General features: G+C 38.6%; 1 protein-coding gene across 2 annotated transcripts in view; it reads right to left on the bottom strand.

Annotated features, from left to right (window-relative positions):
- The window catches only part of prex1 (phosphatidylinositol-3,4,5-trisphosphate dependent Rac exchange factor 1), a 99535-nt gene that overhangs the window by 73973 nt on the left and 11579 nt on the right, over nucleotides 1-13983 (bottom strand). For both annotated transcript variants that reach the window (XM_023329927.1, XM_023330184.1), the window contains exons 2-3: nucleotides 6945-7010; nucleotides 5798-5920 (exon numbers count right to left, since the gene is read on the bottom strand). In XM_023329927.1, the coding sequence (XP_023185695.1) occupies nucleotides 5798-5920; nucleotides 6945-7010 (189 nt within the window). The remainder of the gene's footprint in view (nucleotides 1-5797; nucleotides 5921-6944; nucleotides 7011-13983) is intronic.

The raw sequence follows: 13983 nt of genomic DNA, 5'->3' as shown, positions 1-13983 counted from the left end.
CATAGTGAGAGTTCCCTCAATCCAGACTGCCATTACTGTTACATTTATCAAAGTTCGACATCAGGTTAATAAGCAGTGTGCGTGTGGGCGTGTGCCTGCGTGGGTGTGCGTGCTGACGCCGTTACATATATTTGTACAAACAGGAAAGAATGATTCATCTATGTTTGTATACAGGCAGTCAGAGACCATGTGTCGATTATAACAGCTAATGCTCTCGGTGCCGTTTTGGATCAGAATTTTCTGCCAGACGTTGTCAGTGTGCAGTAAACACTGTTTGCCCTTCACATTGGACTGTGATTGTTTGCATCATTTTGGAAATATGTATTTTAAATGAGAGTCTTAATGAGATCAGTTTTGTGTAGGAAGAAAAGTAAATAAAATCAAAAGTTGATGTTAAAGAGAAGTTACCCTTTTTCATAAAAATATTCCAATCTTTACACTTCAGAAGTTTGATTGTAGCTGTGTTTCCACTGACCATAGAGTTGTTCAAATTTAAATAACAAAAAATAAATTTGCTTAATGGAAACATGGCAATACAAAAAAAACAACGAAAACTCAGCAGTCCATTTTGTGTTTTGTAGATTTTATGTTTTTCAGACAATGTGCAGCTGAATCCACCTCAGCTAATTGAGCTCTCAGTATCACAGTTCATTAAAAGTTCATTTTGTAATTCCAACGTGTTGAATCCATAATCCTTCTGTAAAATTACCGACTATAGTTTCCCCAAAACGCTGCATATGTAGGAGTTCCCAAGTGGGTGGGGCTTATTGCTCTAATACCTGAATAAGATGCTGACGACTACTCTGATTGGCTGATAGATGATGAGCACTAGTGCCATCATGGCTGATTTATGAATATATCTCATGTAACTGCATCCATTGTTTTTAATGACTTATCACGAGAACAAGGTTATTCACACTTGATTTCAATTTAATTTCTTATTTAATGGAAACACCACAAAATAGTTTTTTTTTACATTAGCAAAAAATAGACAAAGATTTGCACACATTTATAATGTAAGTGCAGATAGTGGCTTTTAAATTGTGTTCAAACTCTTCTGGACAGAGTATACAGATGAAGCTTAGAGCAGCAACCAAGCTCCTGTTGCTGTGTTAGATTTCCCTTACAAGGCTGTTTCAGATTAGTTTCAGTTTCTACATGTCACGATTAGGATTCACTGTGCACATGGTTTCACATCCTACTAGCTACCTATACTTAATGGGCTTTGACCAGCAACAGGCTGTGCGTTCAGCTTCAGCCTGTACTGTGCCGCATGAATAATACAACTGAAGCTGCACCATGTTTTCACAGGACCAGGTGTTGCATTTCTTCTTGTAACTGGATCTAAATGCCAGCCTGACAAAAGGTTCTGCATCTGTTGCAGTCAGTGGTTTGTTGCATAGCATGATGCATCACCTAACATGAAAATGAGGAAGTGCTACATCTTGGGATGTTGTTTATTCATTTCCACTATGACGTACAACAAACAGAAAAGGAGAAGTGGGAGAGCGGACGTCTATGAATGTTGGTACAAAAAAGTTTCAGGTTTCATGCATGCCTGTATTTCTACACTTTGCGTGATCGATAAAGGGTTGCTAAAGCCTGAACTGGAATGAGTGCTTCACATTCCTGGAAGCAAAGAGCCAAATATATTCGTTCTGAGCTTTATAAGGTGAATTTTGGAAGAAAGAAATGTCATCATCTCCTGTTTAGATAACTGATTACCAATGGAAGACATGCCTGTAATGTGATCACATCAGTTGTAAATAAATACTGGATTGGTTTCACATTACTTACTTTTGAAGTCCAGATTATGTATCTCAAAATGTCAGTAATATACACTGATTTACAAAACTATTCTTATTCCTTTAAGCATTTCACATTTTGACAAGTTGCATCCAAAAACTTCCAGGTTCTTTCCTGGGATTTTATGTGACATAGAAAAACAAAGTAGATCAGTGAACACACAAATATTCATGGTTTTATTCCAGGATTACCAAAAAGTTCATTTTCAGTCTCATCTGAGCAGAGCGCCATTTGTTTGTCTTATTTAGAGGTATTTGAGTGAAGGACATCAGAAGAGCCACACAATTCAGATTTTTACTTCTAAAAAATATTTTTTTAAATTATGTACAGTTTTCTATACAATTCACAACTATGGACTATACATAATGTTGCTCAAAAAACATAAAATCCCCCAAAAATAAGAAAATGAAAAACAATGGTGGTTGCTACATGAAGAAAATCAATTATTATTATTATTACTATTAGTTATAATAATAATAATCATAATCATAATCATAATAATGAACAGGACTATAAACCCAATCTGTGATTACAGCTATCCTGACTTGCTGAACTTGTAGTAACCCGGTTCAAACTTAATCATCTTTCATATCTTGTTTTTGATCAGGCTCATTGATTTGTCCTGAGTAAAATAGAAATCTCTTCGAGATATTTCTCTTCCATGCATCAGGACAACTGCACAGTTGATTCAGAAGCCCTCAAAGTAGCTTGTTTATGAAACCGGGGTCAAAAAACTTTATTTCAGCAGTTCTTCCTGAAGTCCAGGGTCGCTGTGAAAGATGTCACTTATGCCAAGAATAACTCAAATGCTTCAGCTGTTCCTATGATAAACAATCTGTATTTCAATTCTTAGTCACTGGAATGTTTTCTGGAGACTCGGATGGGAGCGCGGGATCTCACAGAAGGAAACGCGTCGAGTCAGAGTGTAGTGGGCAAAGTTAGGAGAATTTAAAAAATGTAGACTGACATGACTGTTTGCCTCTTTCAGCCTCACTATATATACATGGCCCAAAATGGAGCAAACAATGGTGGAAAACCTCTTCGACATGAATCATCTTTTTCATAATTGCACGATTCTGTAATCCTGGAGATAATGTAAACCTTAAGCAAGGGTTTTTACATTTCCTAAGTATTTACAAATAAAGTTAAAAAAGTCCTTGTAACAAGAAAATTGGCAATAAGAGTTTTAAGCTAAAATAAATAAATAAATTTGAAATGAATTTGCTTCCTTCTGAGCCATCTCAGCAGCATCCGACTTTAAATAGCTTTGAATCTTCCCGGTTCTCTTCTCTCACTGTGGTGCTGTTGAACAATGCAGGAGGTTAATCAAATCCCAGTCATGCAGTCATGGTGTTGACCTTTGGTGGAGGTCAAGGGCCGCGGTCAGAGGGCACCAGATGGGCCAAGCGATTGGCCAAGAGGACTCAGCGTTGAAGGAGATGAGGATCATGGAAGTGTAATGGATATGTGAACAGAGCTGCACTGGGGAAAGCTACAATTCTGAATGAAAAAAGTGAAAACCTGGACAATGCCATTTGTCGCAAAGCCGCAAAACCTGTAATAATTTCCACATAGTGAAACCAAAAAAGGAGAGTAAAAGTAAAAAGAAAAAAAAAAAGACTGATCAGCATATAGAATGTCCTTCTGCTTCTTGATTGTTTAAAATTTCACCGAATGAGGGTTTGAAATTTTGAGTACCAGCCAAAAAATGTGTTTTGTGAAGCCTGACTGACCTTTGTCCCCAGAAATCAGTTTATCATAGAGTCAAAGCGGACATTCGTGTCAGATGTAATGAAATTCCCTCCAGGTGTTTCTAAGATAACACATTCAAAGCCTGTGGAAGTTCAGAGACGCTCACCTTGACCTCTGACCCACAAAATCCCTTTAGCTTAACATGCAGCAACATGGATTTTCCTCCTACACAGTTATATTTCATTTGTACCATATTTGAACATTCAAATAGGTAATTTATATCCTGCCAGAACACTTTTCTGATCTCTTGCTATCGTAGATCCACATTAGTTGATATTTTCATAAGCTGCCAAGGTTTTTTTTGAAATATGAATTGTTTTAAGAAGGTAAAGGTCAACTCTGGTTTTATGTCTAACCATCAGCTTCAGACTGCAGGACCTTCACCTGCTCATAGCCCAGAAATGTAAGAAGAGCTTGTGAATTGAAATCTATATTAAAACCAAAATATTTCTCCTCAAAATGATTTTTGTTCCCTGAATCACAATCTGGTTGTTGTTATAGTCAAGGCTAATGGTATGATCCCCAGATCTGGTTGACTTCCTGTATCCATGTCTTATTTTGAAGTAAGACAGGAAGTGGTTATTGAGTCGCTGTGAGCTTGTGTGACAAGCTAGAGGCTACATGTCAAGTTGGCTGATGAAGAAGCCTCCTCCATTTTAAAATCTTCTAGGATGCACATTGGACTCTGTATTTACAGGGTTTTAGGATTGCTACAATACTTGAGACCTGCCATAAAAGTGCTTAACTGAATATTTTAATAGTTTAATTAAACACTAAATATGCCTCAACAGTCGTCTGGGAGCTAACGTAGCCGCCTGTTTCAGCTTCCAAATTTTCTTTTTCTTTTGAATATTTTAGAAATGAAAATCAGTGAAGAGGTTAATCGGTGAATACTGAACCACGAGTAAAAAACAAACAGCTCTGCTAACCGTTAGCTGATAATGGTGATATAACTGGCATCTGTTTCACAATATCCCATCATGACAAAACATAAAGACCTTTTAACGGCTTTTAAGGAAACTCAGAGACAGCCAATGCCTCTATTTTAAAATATTACATTTTCAAATTTTCTACACAGATAATATGAGATTTACCTGAGTTCCAGTAAAGCAAAGCTCAAGATTTATGAAGTTTTATTGTGTTTTCGGGTACCTTAAAATTAGACAAACAAAAAATGTTATATTTGGAGAAGTCAGGCTCTTTAATCAAACATATACTCTATTTGGATTGTCAGTTTTTTTTCCTAGAATACTGTTAAATTCTTGTTTAGTAGTCTAATTGTTTGACCTGAATGTATCATAACCGTCCTGTTCATAATCCGTCAACACGAGCACATTTCATAACCTTCAATCAACATTCTGAACTACTGTTGATGTGTCTAACACCAGTCAAATGAATTAAAAGCTCTGCTGTAAAGATCAACTCTTTTTCAGGTAAACCAAAATAAATTCTCATCTTTCAGTTTTTCCCTTTCCATTGTCAGTCGGAGAACAGAGAGATGAAAAATAGCATGTGTTAATCAGTTCTCTGCCCTGACACTTGGCCTCGCACCCTGACACTTCACACATGTATGCAGGTACAGTTTCATGAGCTAATTCTGTGACAGATATTAAATGTCATCCGTGCCACCAGACAGATTGTGTCTGACTGAAATGACTTCACAACAATGTTAGAGTGTCTCAGAAAAAGCTAAGCCCACCCCGTGATTCAGCGTGCTGTACCTGAGAAAGTGAAACTCAGCTCCTGTTGCCTGGTCAGAGAATACTGATGCTGGCATATTTTGTCCCTCAGTGAAAGTGAAGACAGATTATCAGAGGGACAAATGGAGGGGAGAAAGAAGTAGCTGGAGCCTGAGCGCTACCAGCAGGAACATTGTCCCCCTGGCTGAGTGACACACCATGTCTTCCTCCCCGGTCACAGACCCTTCTTTGTTTGTTCCTGGGGGCCAAACGAGTTCATCCAGAGGGGAGCAGTAAGGGTGGGTTGAGCTAGTGTCAGTTGGACTTTCAGATAGTGATGGAGTGGCAAAAGAGGAAGACAGAATCACCAAATGATGAAGAATCGGTGCAACTGATTTGGTTTGTGGGGCCATGAGATAAGGAAAAGACATTTTCCCTGCATCTATGGTTAAGGGTAAAAACAAGTTTGTGTTTTATGTCTGTGATTTTGAATGCAGACTTCATGTATGCATGTTCAATCCATGTGGCCTTCTGCTATCCTCTGCTTTCTGTGTACTTACGAACTGCAGGAACACGTGGCCCAGCGAGTGGTTAGGATGAGGTTCGGGCTGCAAGCCGGCCTCCACAGCAGAGAGTACTTTTCTATGCAACTCCAGGATGTCCTCAATGTTGGAAAACAGGATCTGTGTGTGGAAAAATACAAAAAAAGATGATGTGAAAGAAGGAAGATGAACAGAGGGAGATAAGGCAGACAATGTTAAATGTTTCATCCGAGGACTTGTATGTCAGAATGAGGCCTGTCACAGTAACAAAAGTTACTAGATAAATTCCCTCAGAAATTATTGAGATAAACAATAATATTGTTGTTTTGAGACCATTTTCAAGTAATATAATGGTAATTACATAATAATGCAAGATCACATTGTTAAAGGCCAATAAACTTTAAATTCTAACAAACATTTAACACTGGAACTTTAAGGCATTTTACATATCCAAAATAAATAAACAAAATTACAGAAACAACAAATAAAATAAATTATTAAGTCTTTATAAAAATAAAAAAAACTTTTTATTCCAGAAAATAGATAGCTGAGCCCAAACCACCAAACTGAAGATTTTTATCATTCAGTTTTTGGCAGAAAGAGAGTAAAGAGAAAATCAATTAATCATGTCAATGGAAATTATTCAGCCTGTTATAATTTATCATGTGATCAATTGATTTGTTGCTTATTACAATAAGCCTAATGGGAACTGATATATTTTTTAAGATGCACACCAACTAAGTTTTTCATGGCTGATACCAATCAGCTAACCTGCCCATTATTTAAACCGATTCCCTTATTTTAAGAACTATAATATCTTGGAAAATGTACTGCAGGTGCGTAGACCTATTAGAGTTTTAAACCAGATAGCACATGAAGACATTACAATATTATGCCTGTTTATTCCTCTTTATCTCAAGTTTCAGAAATTGAAAAACGTGCATCAGTGCGTATGCAGATGATTAATACTTACACAAGTGGAAAGTAGGACTTCTTAGTTTGGATGAATCTTTGAATAGGATAAGAAATTATCTAATTATCTAAGTTTGGCCTGCTGGTTACTAACCACAGGTGATCAATGAAAGATTGGTTGATTCCAATTTCTGGCCGATCAATTGGTATATTTCAAGCATTGTGTGTTTGCGTTGGGCTTTGGGGGGCTTACCTTGACGTGTTCAGGTGAAAGACACTGTTGGTCATCTGGAATTTGCTTGATTCTCTGAAGAAACGCCTCAAGAGAAAACAGAAACAGATACTTAAAAACAGAACATTTAATTTAATGTGAATGAAGACACATGGGGGCTCTCAGAGGCGCCTGGGTCACTAACACAAAACAAGACAGACTTCCTGCGGTCTGGAAGTCCAAGTGGGCCAACTCAGATGTAAGGCCTTTCAGATGTAAGGCCTTACATCTGAAAGGTCTTACATTGTTTCAGATGTAAGGCGCATGTCTTTTCTTCTTTAAGGAAATGTATACTGTACAAACAGATTCTGTCAGAGGCTCTGCAGAAAGAGACACACACCCACACACACACTTATCTGCAAAAAGTCGGATCTCAGTTGTTTTCCTATTGTTGCACAGAATTATCAATTTAATAAAAAATATGTTCAACACCTTTCCTCCTCCAGCAACTAACAGTAGGAATCTGATGCACCCAAGTAATTTAAACCAAAATTACTGATTTTATTACAGCATCTCTACAGAAAGATGCTGCAATAGAATCACATCAAGGTGAGCTTTACCTGTGCAGGCATATGCTTTGACACCTACCAATCAGGATATGACAAAAAAAAAGAGAGAAAGGAAGTGAATCTGACAACACTTTCTTTTTTACATCTTCCTCATTTCTCTCCCCATCATCACACTATATGACAGGCGACAGGCTGAACCTTCCCTTAGTCTGTCTCATCTCCAGACACTAATCGGATCTTATAAAGGAGATGACATGGATCCCATAACCAACCCACGAACCCCTTCACCCCCAACCACTTCTTTTTCCTGTTTTGTCTCCAGCTTTCAAAGCCTCCAGGCTGAAAATCAATATCCTGTCAGGTGCATAAAGGGAGCTGATGAACCTGGAGTCCATGGCTGCAGAGATGAATGGTAGAAGTGAAGCTCAAGGTTATTGACCCTTTTACCTCTTATTTGAGGCATACACAGATATATACAGTATATATTTAAATATTATACTGCTTACACTTTTTAGCCTATAAAATATGAAATATGCAGTATGTGGGAAACAACATACACCAAAGCTTCAGCCAGTTTACAGTGAAACAGGGAACTAAAGGCCAGTTTTGCCTATTGGACATTATTCCTAATGCTGCAGCTGACTAGCAGTAGGCAGCAACGGGTAAGGGAGGGGCAGTGCTGCGTAACGTTTTGCTCAACACAGCCAGACGAAACCTCTGGTTACTCCGACATTAAAGGGCATTAAACCACAGGGACTCATGACGGGAAACTGGTGGTTTTACCAACACGAATTTTTAAATCTTGGAACATCTGTTCCAGGGCTTCACAGTTTTAAATAAATATATAATTTCGAAACCTTTGCTAAAAAGTGTGATGGTGTTTCATTAACCCAAAACCAGAAAAACCAAGAACAATGCATTAATAACTCTGATCAATACTGTGTAAACCAAAAAAATAAAACACTGTGGACATCTAAGTAATTGCTATTTTATGTTTTCCATACCCTGTTAATCTATTTTTGGTGAAGGTATTCGGTTACGTTGGTCTTTTGTGTTTCGCTTTGCAATCTGTGTTTCAGATGCAGCATTAAAGGTAATGAGAAAATATAGTCAGATAAATTTATAAAAAAAATAATAATCTAATGGAAAAGTGAGGGAGATGTAAAAGGTTAATAAGAAAAGCAATACACAAATATATTGGCTGTACATATACATATATGTATGTACATATTGTACTTTCAGTTTTATAATCTTCTTTAAAGTTTATACATTTATATTAAACGTCTGCACACTGTAGGAATGTGAAACAGAAATTCAGTTCAGATTATGGTCATAATTTGACAATTAAAGCTGATTCTGATACCCATTCATGAACCAGTATGGATTTTTCTCTCATTGTTGGATGTTTTAAGAAGGTAAAAATCATCTTTGACTGTCTATAAGTCAAAAATGCCCGTCTATGATGAGTTTAGTACGGACACCTGCTGATTATCACTCTGCAAAGAACTTTATCTGAAAAGAAATCTCAACTATCCATTTCAGGTTCATTGTGCAAGTTGAAGGAAATAACATTAACATTATAATGTTCACACTAAACTTAATGTTTATGACAATAAATATAAACCAAACAGTAAGGGATGCAAGTTTTTTGAGTATTTATCCCTTTTTACAAAAAACTCATTTGGACAAAGTTCAGCCACCGCCCTAAACCTCTGCTGAGGTATTTTACTTCCGAGTTATTCATTGAAAACTATCCATCATTTTCCTCCTTCTTCACAGTTGTTCTTGACTTTGCATTGGTCTGTCACAGAAAATGACAATAACAGCCACTGAACTTTGTGGCTGTACCAAGTGTGAAAAAAGAAGTATCGATAAATATTTTTTTTGCAAAACTCCAACTTAAAAGCCTGCTTACTAAGTTCCAGTAAGTCACCGTCTGTAATGAAAGACCAGCTCTTGTAATCACACATTTGCTCTAAACATAGAATCCTGCAAACCAGACTGTCAGGCATCAACTGTATAATTTCCTCTCAGTGGGCAGTTTAAGGAAGGTTTGTTTCACTGCTTTCCCGCCTTTACCAGCTTTTGCATAGGTTTCTCGCATATAAAAAGCAAGTGTCTTTAGCTATGAGCTGCGACCACTAATTAAGAGCAGTATTAAAGGGAAGCAGAGGTTGTCATGTTCTTGACTGGCTTCGAGAGGGAGCTGATTGTGCTTGTGGCGTACGCTAATTAAATCTCCCATATGGCAACTTAGATCCACACTGGTGGAGTCAGTGGTGTGAAAGAGGAGATGAGAAGAGGCAGGAAACAAGCTTTGAATTCAGTCAGAAACAGAGAACAGGCAGAGCGGTGAGAGCAGAAGAAAGCATGAGAGCCACAGGATGAGGAGAAAAAAGCTTAGACTGGAACAAATGGTGAGGTCCAAGGTGAAGCATCCCTTGAGTCACAATTTAAGAAAATGTGTCATGCAGATGTGGCGATCAGAAGGGAGGCTGGCTGGAAAGAGTAACAGGGAGTTCCTTATTTCACCCAGGGATGTGTTGTCTGTCTTCATTGTTCCGTCACAAAGCACACAGGTTGGTTTGGAGAAAAAGCTGGGAGGCTTTAACTGTTTGCCCAGACAGTATACTCAGCAGAGCAAGAGAGGACAGCATGAACTGGGAAATAAAAAAACTAACTCCTAGAGTCTGAACTGTTTTATTTTGAGAAAATAGTCATGATAAACAACACTGAACCAGCCCAAGAGAAACTATTTCGGGTTTAATTGGGAAGGCGGTGACATTTGATGGATACTGGTTGGCCGATACCTAGAATGCAAAGCAACACAATCTGTCAAACTGCAGTCAGGGCACATTTTCATATTCATCTATTTTTGAGCGTAATAACCGACAGAGAGGCCAACTTCCTGCCGAGATAACAGGAAAGTCAGTCATGTTTTAAAGAAGTGAGACAGGAACCTGATTTGTTCTGACTTTTTCCACCATCTAAATCTGCAGCAGGATGTACAGTATGACGGGTTGTCAATAACAACCCACCGCTGCGTAAATTCGGTGCGACTTTTGTTAACTGGGTGTGACTGACTTGGCAAATTGGCTGTCCAGGTGAAAACACAGAACTAAAAACAAAGCCAGTTTTTCTGCCAGTCCCTCTGAAGCAGATTTGATTGAGCTTTCAACTTGAATTATGTATCACTGGAATGGAAAGAACGACTCCATGCTGCAAACACACAGTGATATAAATCAAGATGCAGTTATTAGGGATGAGGGCGGTCATGAATAACAGCCATGTCTGGATACTCCTCTACAGAAAATTACTGTCTAATCAACATGCTGAGAGGCAGCACTTAATGGCCATGGTTTACTTTCATATCTGAAGCAACCTTTTCTTCATCCTTTCTGACATTAGCATGCTGTCATCAGTACAGAAAACGAGCCACAACATTCTCAATAATCACATGATCCTGAATTACTTCTGAATGAGGTCCGTCTGCTCGGTTAACACAGGTAGAGGTGACTTTTTCCTGCCTAAAATCTCTTTTTTTAAACAGGAAATATTAATGTTTGGAGATGTCATTTGGTAGGCTTTACCTCAAACAGAACAAACAAGTTGTTTCTAAAGCCAGAGTACATGAATCAGTGTAATTTTAAAAGAGACTGTCTTTGACTTTGATCAGCCCAGATAGTAGACTAGCTGGTTAAAACATCAAAAATCTAATCCATCTGTCAATTGGTCATGCTTAGCAACGTTTCTGCTGAGTGAAGAAAAATCAAAGGGAACTCTACTGTTCCTTCAGGACGCATCAACAGGTTTTACAGCAAGTTTTTTCATTTCCTTTTGAGCTTTGAATCGCTCTCTGTTACAGAGCATCTGACTTCTGACCGGCTGGCTTAATACAGACAAATACTGCTAACTATGCTAAAAAAGCAAAAAACATCAAATTTAGAATAATAATTTTGTCTTCATTTTACAAAAAGTAAAATTTTAATGAAACTGCTTTCTCTCACTCACAGTATGATGTCACCTCTGCTCCAAATAAATCAACGCTAATGGTAGGCAGGTTAAAAAAAATAATTATTTTGCTACAGGTTAGAATTAGAATAATCAGCTAATATATATATTGTTCCTTTGTGCTTTATTTATATTTTTCCTGCATCCAAACTTTTCTGGAAGCACCTTTGCGTGTTACAGCCGTTCCTCCCCTGCTGCACACATTGCATGTCTAAGGTACCTTGTTACCAGAAGCTAAAAAAAGAAAAGGTATCAATCAGTGCGATAATAATAATTTGTCAGATGGGACAGAAATTAATTTTTTGATTCCCTGGGATTCACACTAATGAGTCAGACGAGCTCAGACGGGGCTCAGCTGCAGCAAAACACAGATATTGCACATGATGGTCTCTTGCCAGGAAGGGACGTCGCGCTGTCGGGAGGGGAAACTGCTCATGATGCAATCCCACCAGAGACGAGTAACAAAACCATGAAGCTCCTTATTAGACCACAAAGCAGCTGCCAATTACAATGCAAATACACAGAATACACCAAGGACTGTCACTGTGGTGAACCCAGTGAAGTACAGCATCCTCTGCAGCAGAAGCAGACACTTCAAACTGACACGAAGCACACTCACATCTACCAGCTCTGAAATCCTTAGCAATCTCTCAATCAGTCTGGAACAGAAACCAAATGTAACAATCTCCTTAACAGCACAAATAAATCTAAACACTTAAAGCCCAAATATGACAAACACCCACAGAGACTGAACAAAACATATTGTTTTCAAAAATCAAAACATTTGTAATCAGACGCCCTTCACTAAAATCAAGCTCATCAGATATCCATGATGAGCTAGAACGTCCCAAGGTCCAGACCCAAATCCAATTAAGAATCTGTTACAAATGCTCTTCATTCAATCTGAGCCTGAGCGACTCGGAAAAGAAGAATGTGAAAAGATTTTAGCCTCCAGACAGGCAAAAATGATAAAGATTTATCAGGGTGCATTGATAAATCGGCCCGGTTTCCTTAATGTTGGGAGATCAGCAATGGATCAATATTCAAATGAGAAACCAATCTTATCTAGAAAGTTCTGAAAACCAGCCACTGACTCGTTCTGCTGTGAGAAAGGGCTGATGGGCAGACCAAACCACCAGGTCGCGTCTACATATGTGCGGTTAACTATAGACACGCCACTGTTACCAACTGCATCAGCCAAAATCATTATGTCAGAAAACTGCAATCGGTGCAGCCCTACTCAAAAGATTTGCTGCTGTAACTGCACAAAAACTCCACAGTGTTGACTGAGGTGGGAATGAACACAACGCATCTTTTAAGATTTTGATTTGCAAAAAAGAACATAATCAAAAAACAATGGCTGATGTTTTTCCTGCACTTCACAACTACACACTACTGTGTAACCTTGCTGCCTTTGTGCAGCACATAAACTTTTTGTTACAGTTTTTACAACTCACACACCCCTTTCAAACATACTGTTGTACAAGGGTGTTTTCACACTTTATCTAACAAAAACGGGTTTTCCTGAAGCCAGTACAGCAGTTTACGGTTCTGCAAGAGGAAAACATCCAGCCAACAATCAGGTGCAGCTCAGAAAGAAGGTTGGCAAAAAGTCACTGTGAGGCCCACAGGAAACGTAAATGGCAGTGATCAGCCGGCTCACAGCAGATTAAGGACTAAAACCAAAGAGAGGCACATTTGTGTGGTTAGAGTTTGCACAATTGAGGTCAACTGAAGCTGCTTCTGCATTTTTAAAGTCTGCCTTTCGATGATCCCCAGCATCTTGCAAGACGCTTTCCGGGAACCAAATCTTTAAACGGAACAGATTAAAACGCTACATGTACACTGGTACAGGATGCATGTCAAAAACTGCACCAGTCTCCAGAGCCATGTGGAAGCTGACTGGTGCCACTCGCTGCCGAGTCACCTGAGCTGGATGAGCCAAGGTCGGGGTTTTCTACCGGATCCGGTACAATTTAAGAGCAACAAATGCTGAAAAAAAAAAAGAATTATGCAAAAGACGGGGTTTGAACACTCCTCTCCATTTGTGCGGCGTGCAAACAGGAAGTGAAAACATTGCAATCACAAAGAACAAAAGTCGATGTTAAAAATGAATTTAAGACAGCAAATCAATTACAAGAGGTTTTCAGGTGAAGAATCAGCCATTTGACTTGGAAGGGAAAGAAGGACAAACAGCCAGCAGAACAAAATGCTGCCTCTCAACACAAAAGAACCAGATGTCATTTTTGGACAGGATGTGTGGCTTTTTCTTTAAAGGAAGTACATGACACATGTGGCTGGCCTCTAACTTGGCTGCATTCAAACTCAGGTTTGAAAGCAGGTTTGAGCACTAAAGTGTTTTTTTTTTGAGTAATTAACTAACGATCAGGAAGTGCTCTACCTCACAGGTAACATGGCAGTGAAAGCAGCATGCCTACTGATACCAGATCGCTCCCACCACAACACGCTCCTGCTGAGGGAAGACTTGGCGTTAACTCATA

This window comes from Xiphophorus maculatus, chromosome 1 (assembly GCF_002775205.1).
Source record: "Xiphophorus maculatus strain JP 163 A chromosome 1, X_maculatus-5.0-male, whole genome shotgun sequence".
NCBI lineage: Eukaryota > Metazoa > Chordata > Actinopteri > Cyprinodontiformes > Poeciliidae > Xiphophorus > Xiphophorus maculatus.
Note: the sequence above shows the minus strand (reverse complement) of the source record. Positions and strands in the feature narration are given on the sequence as shown.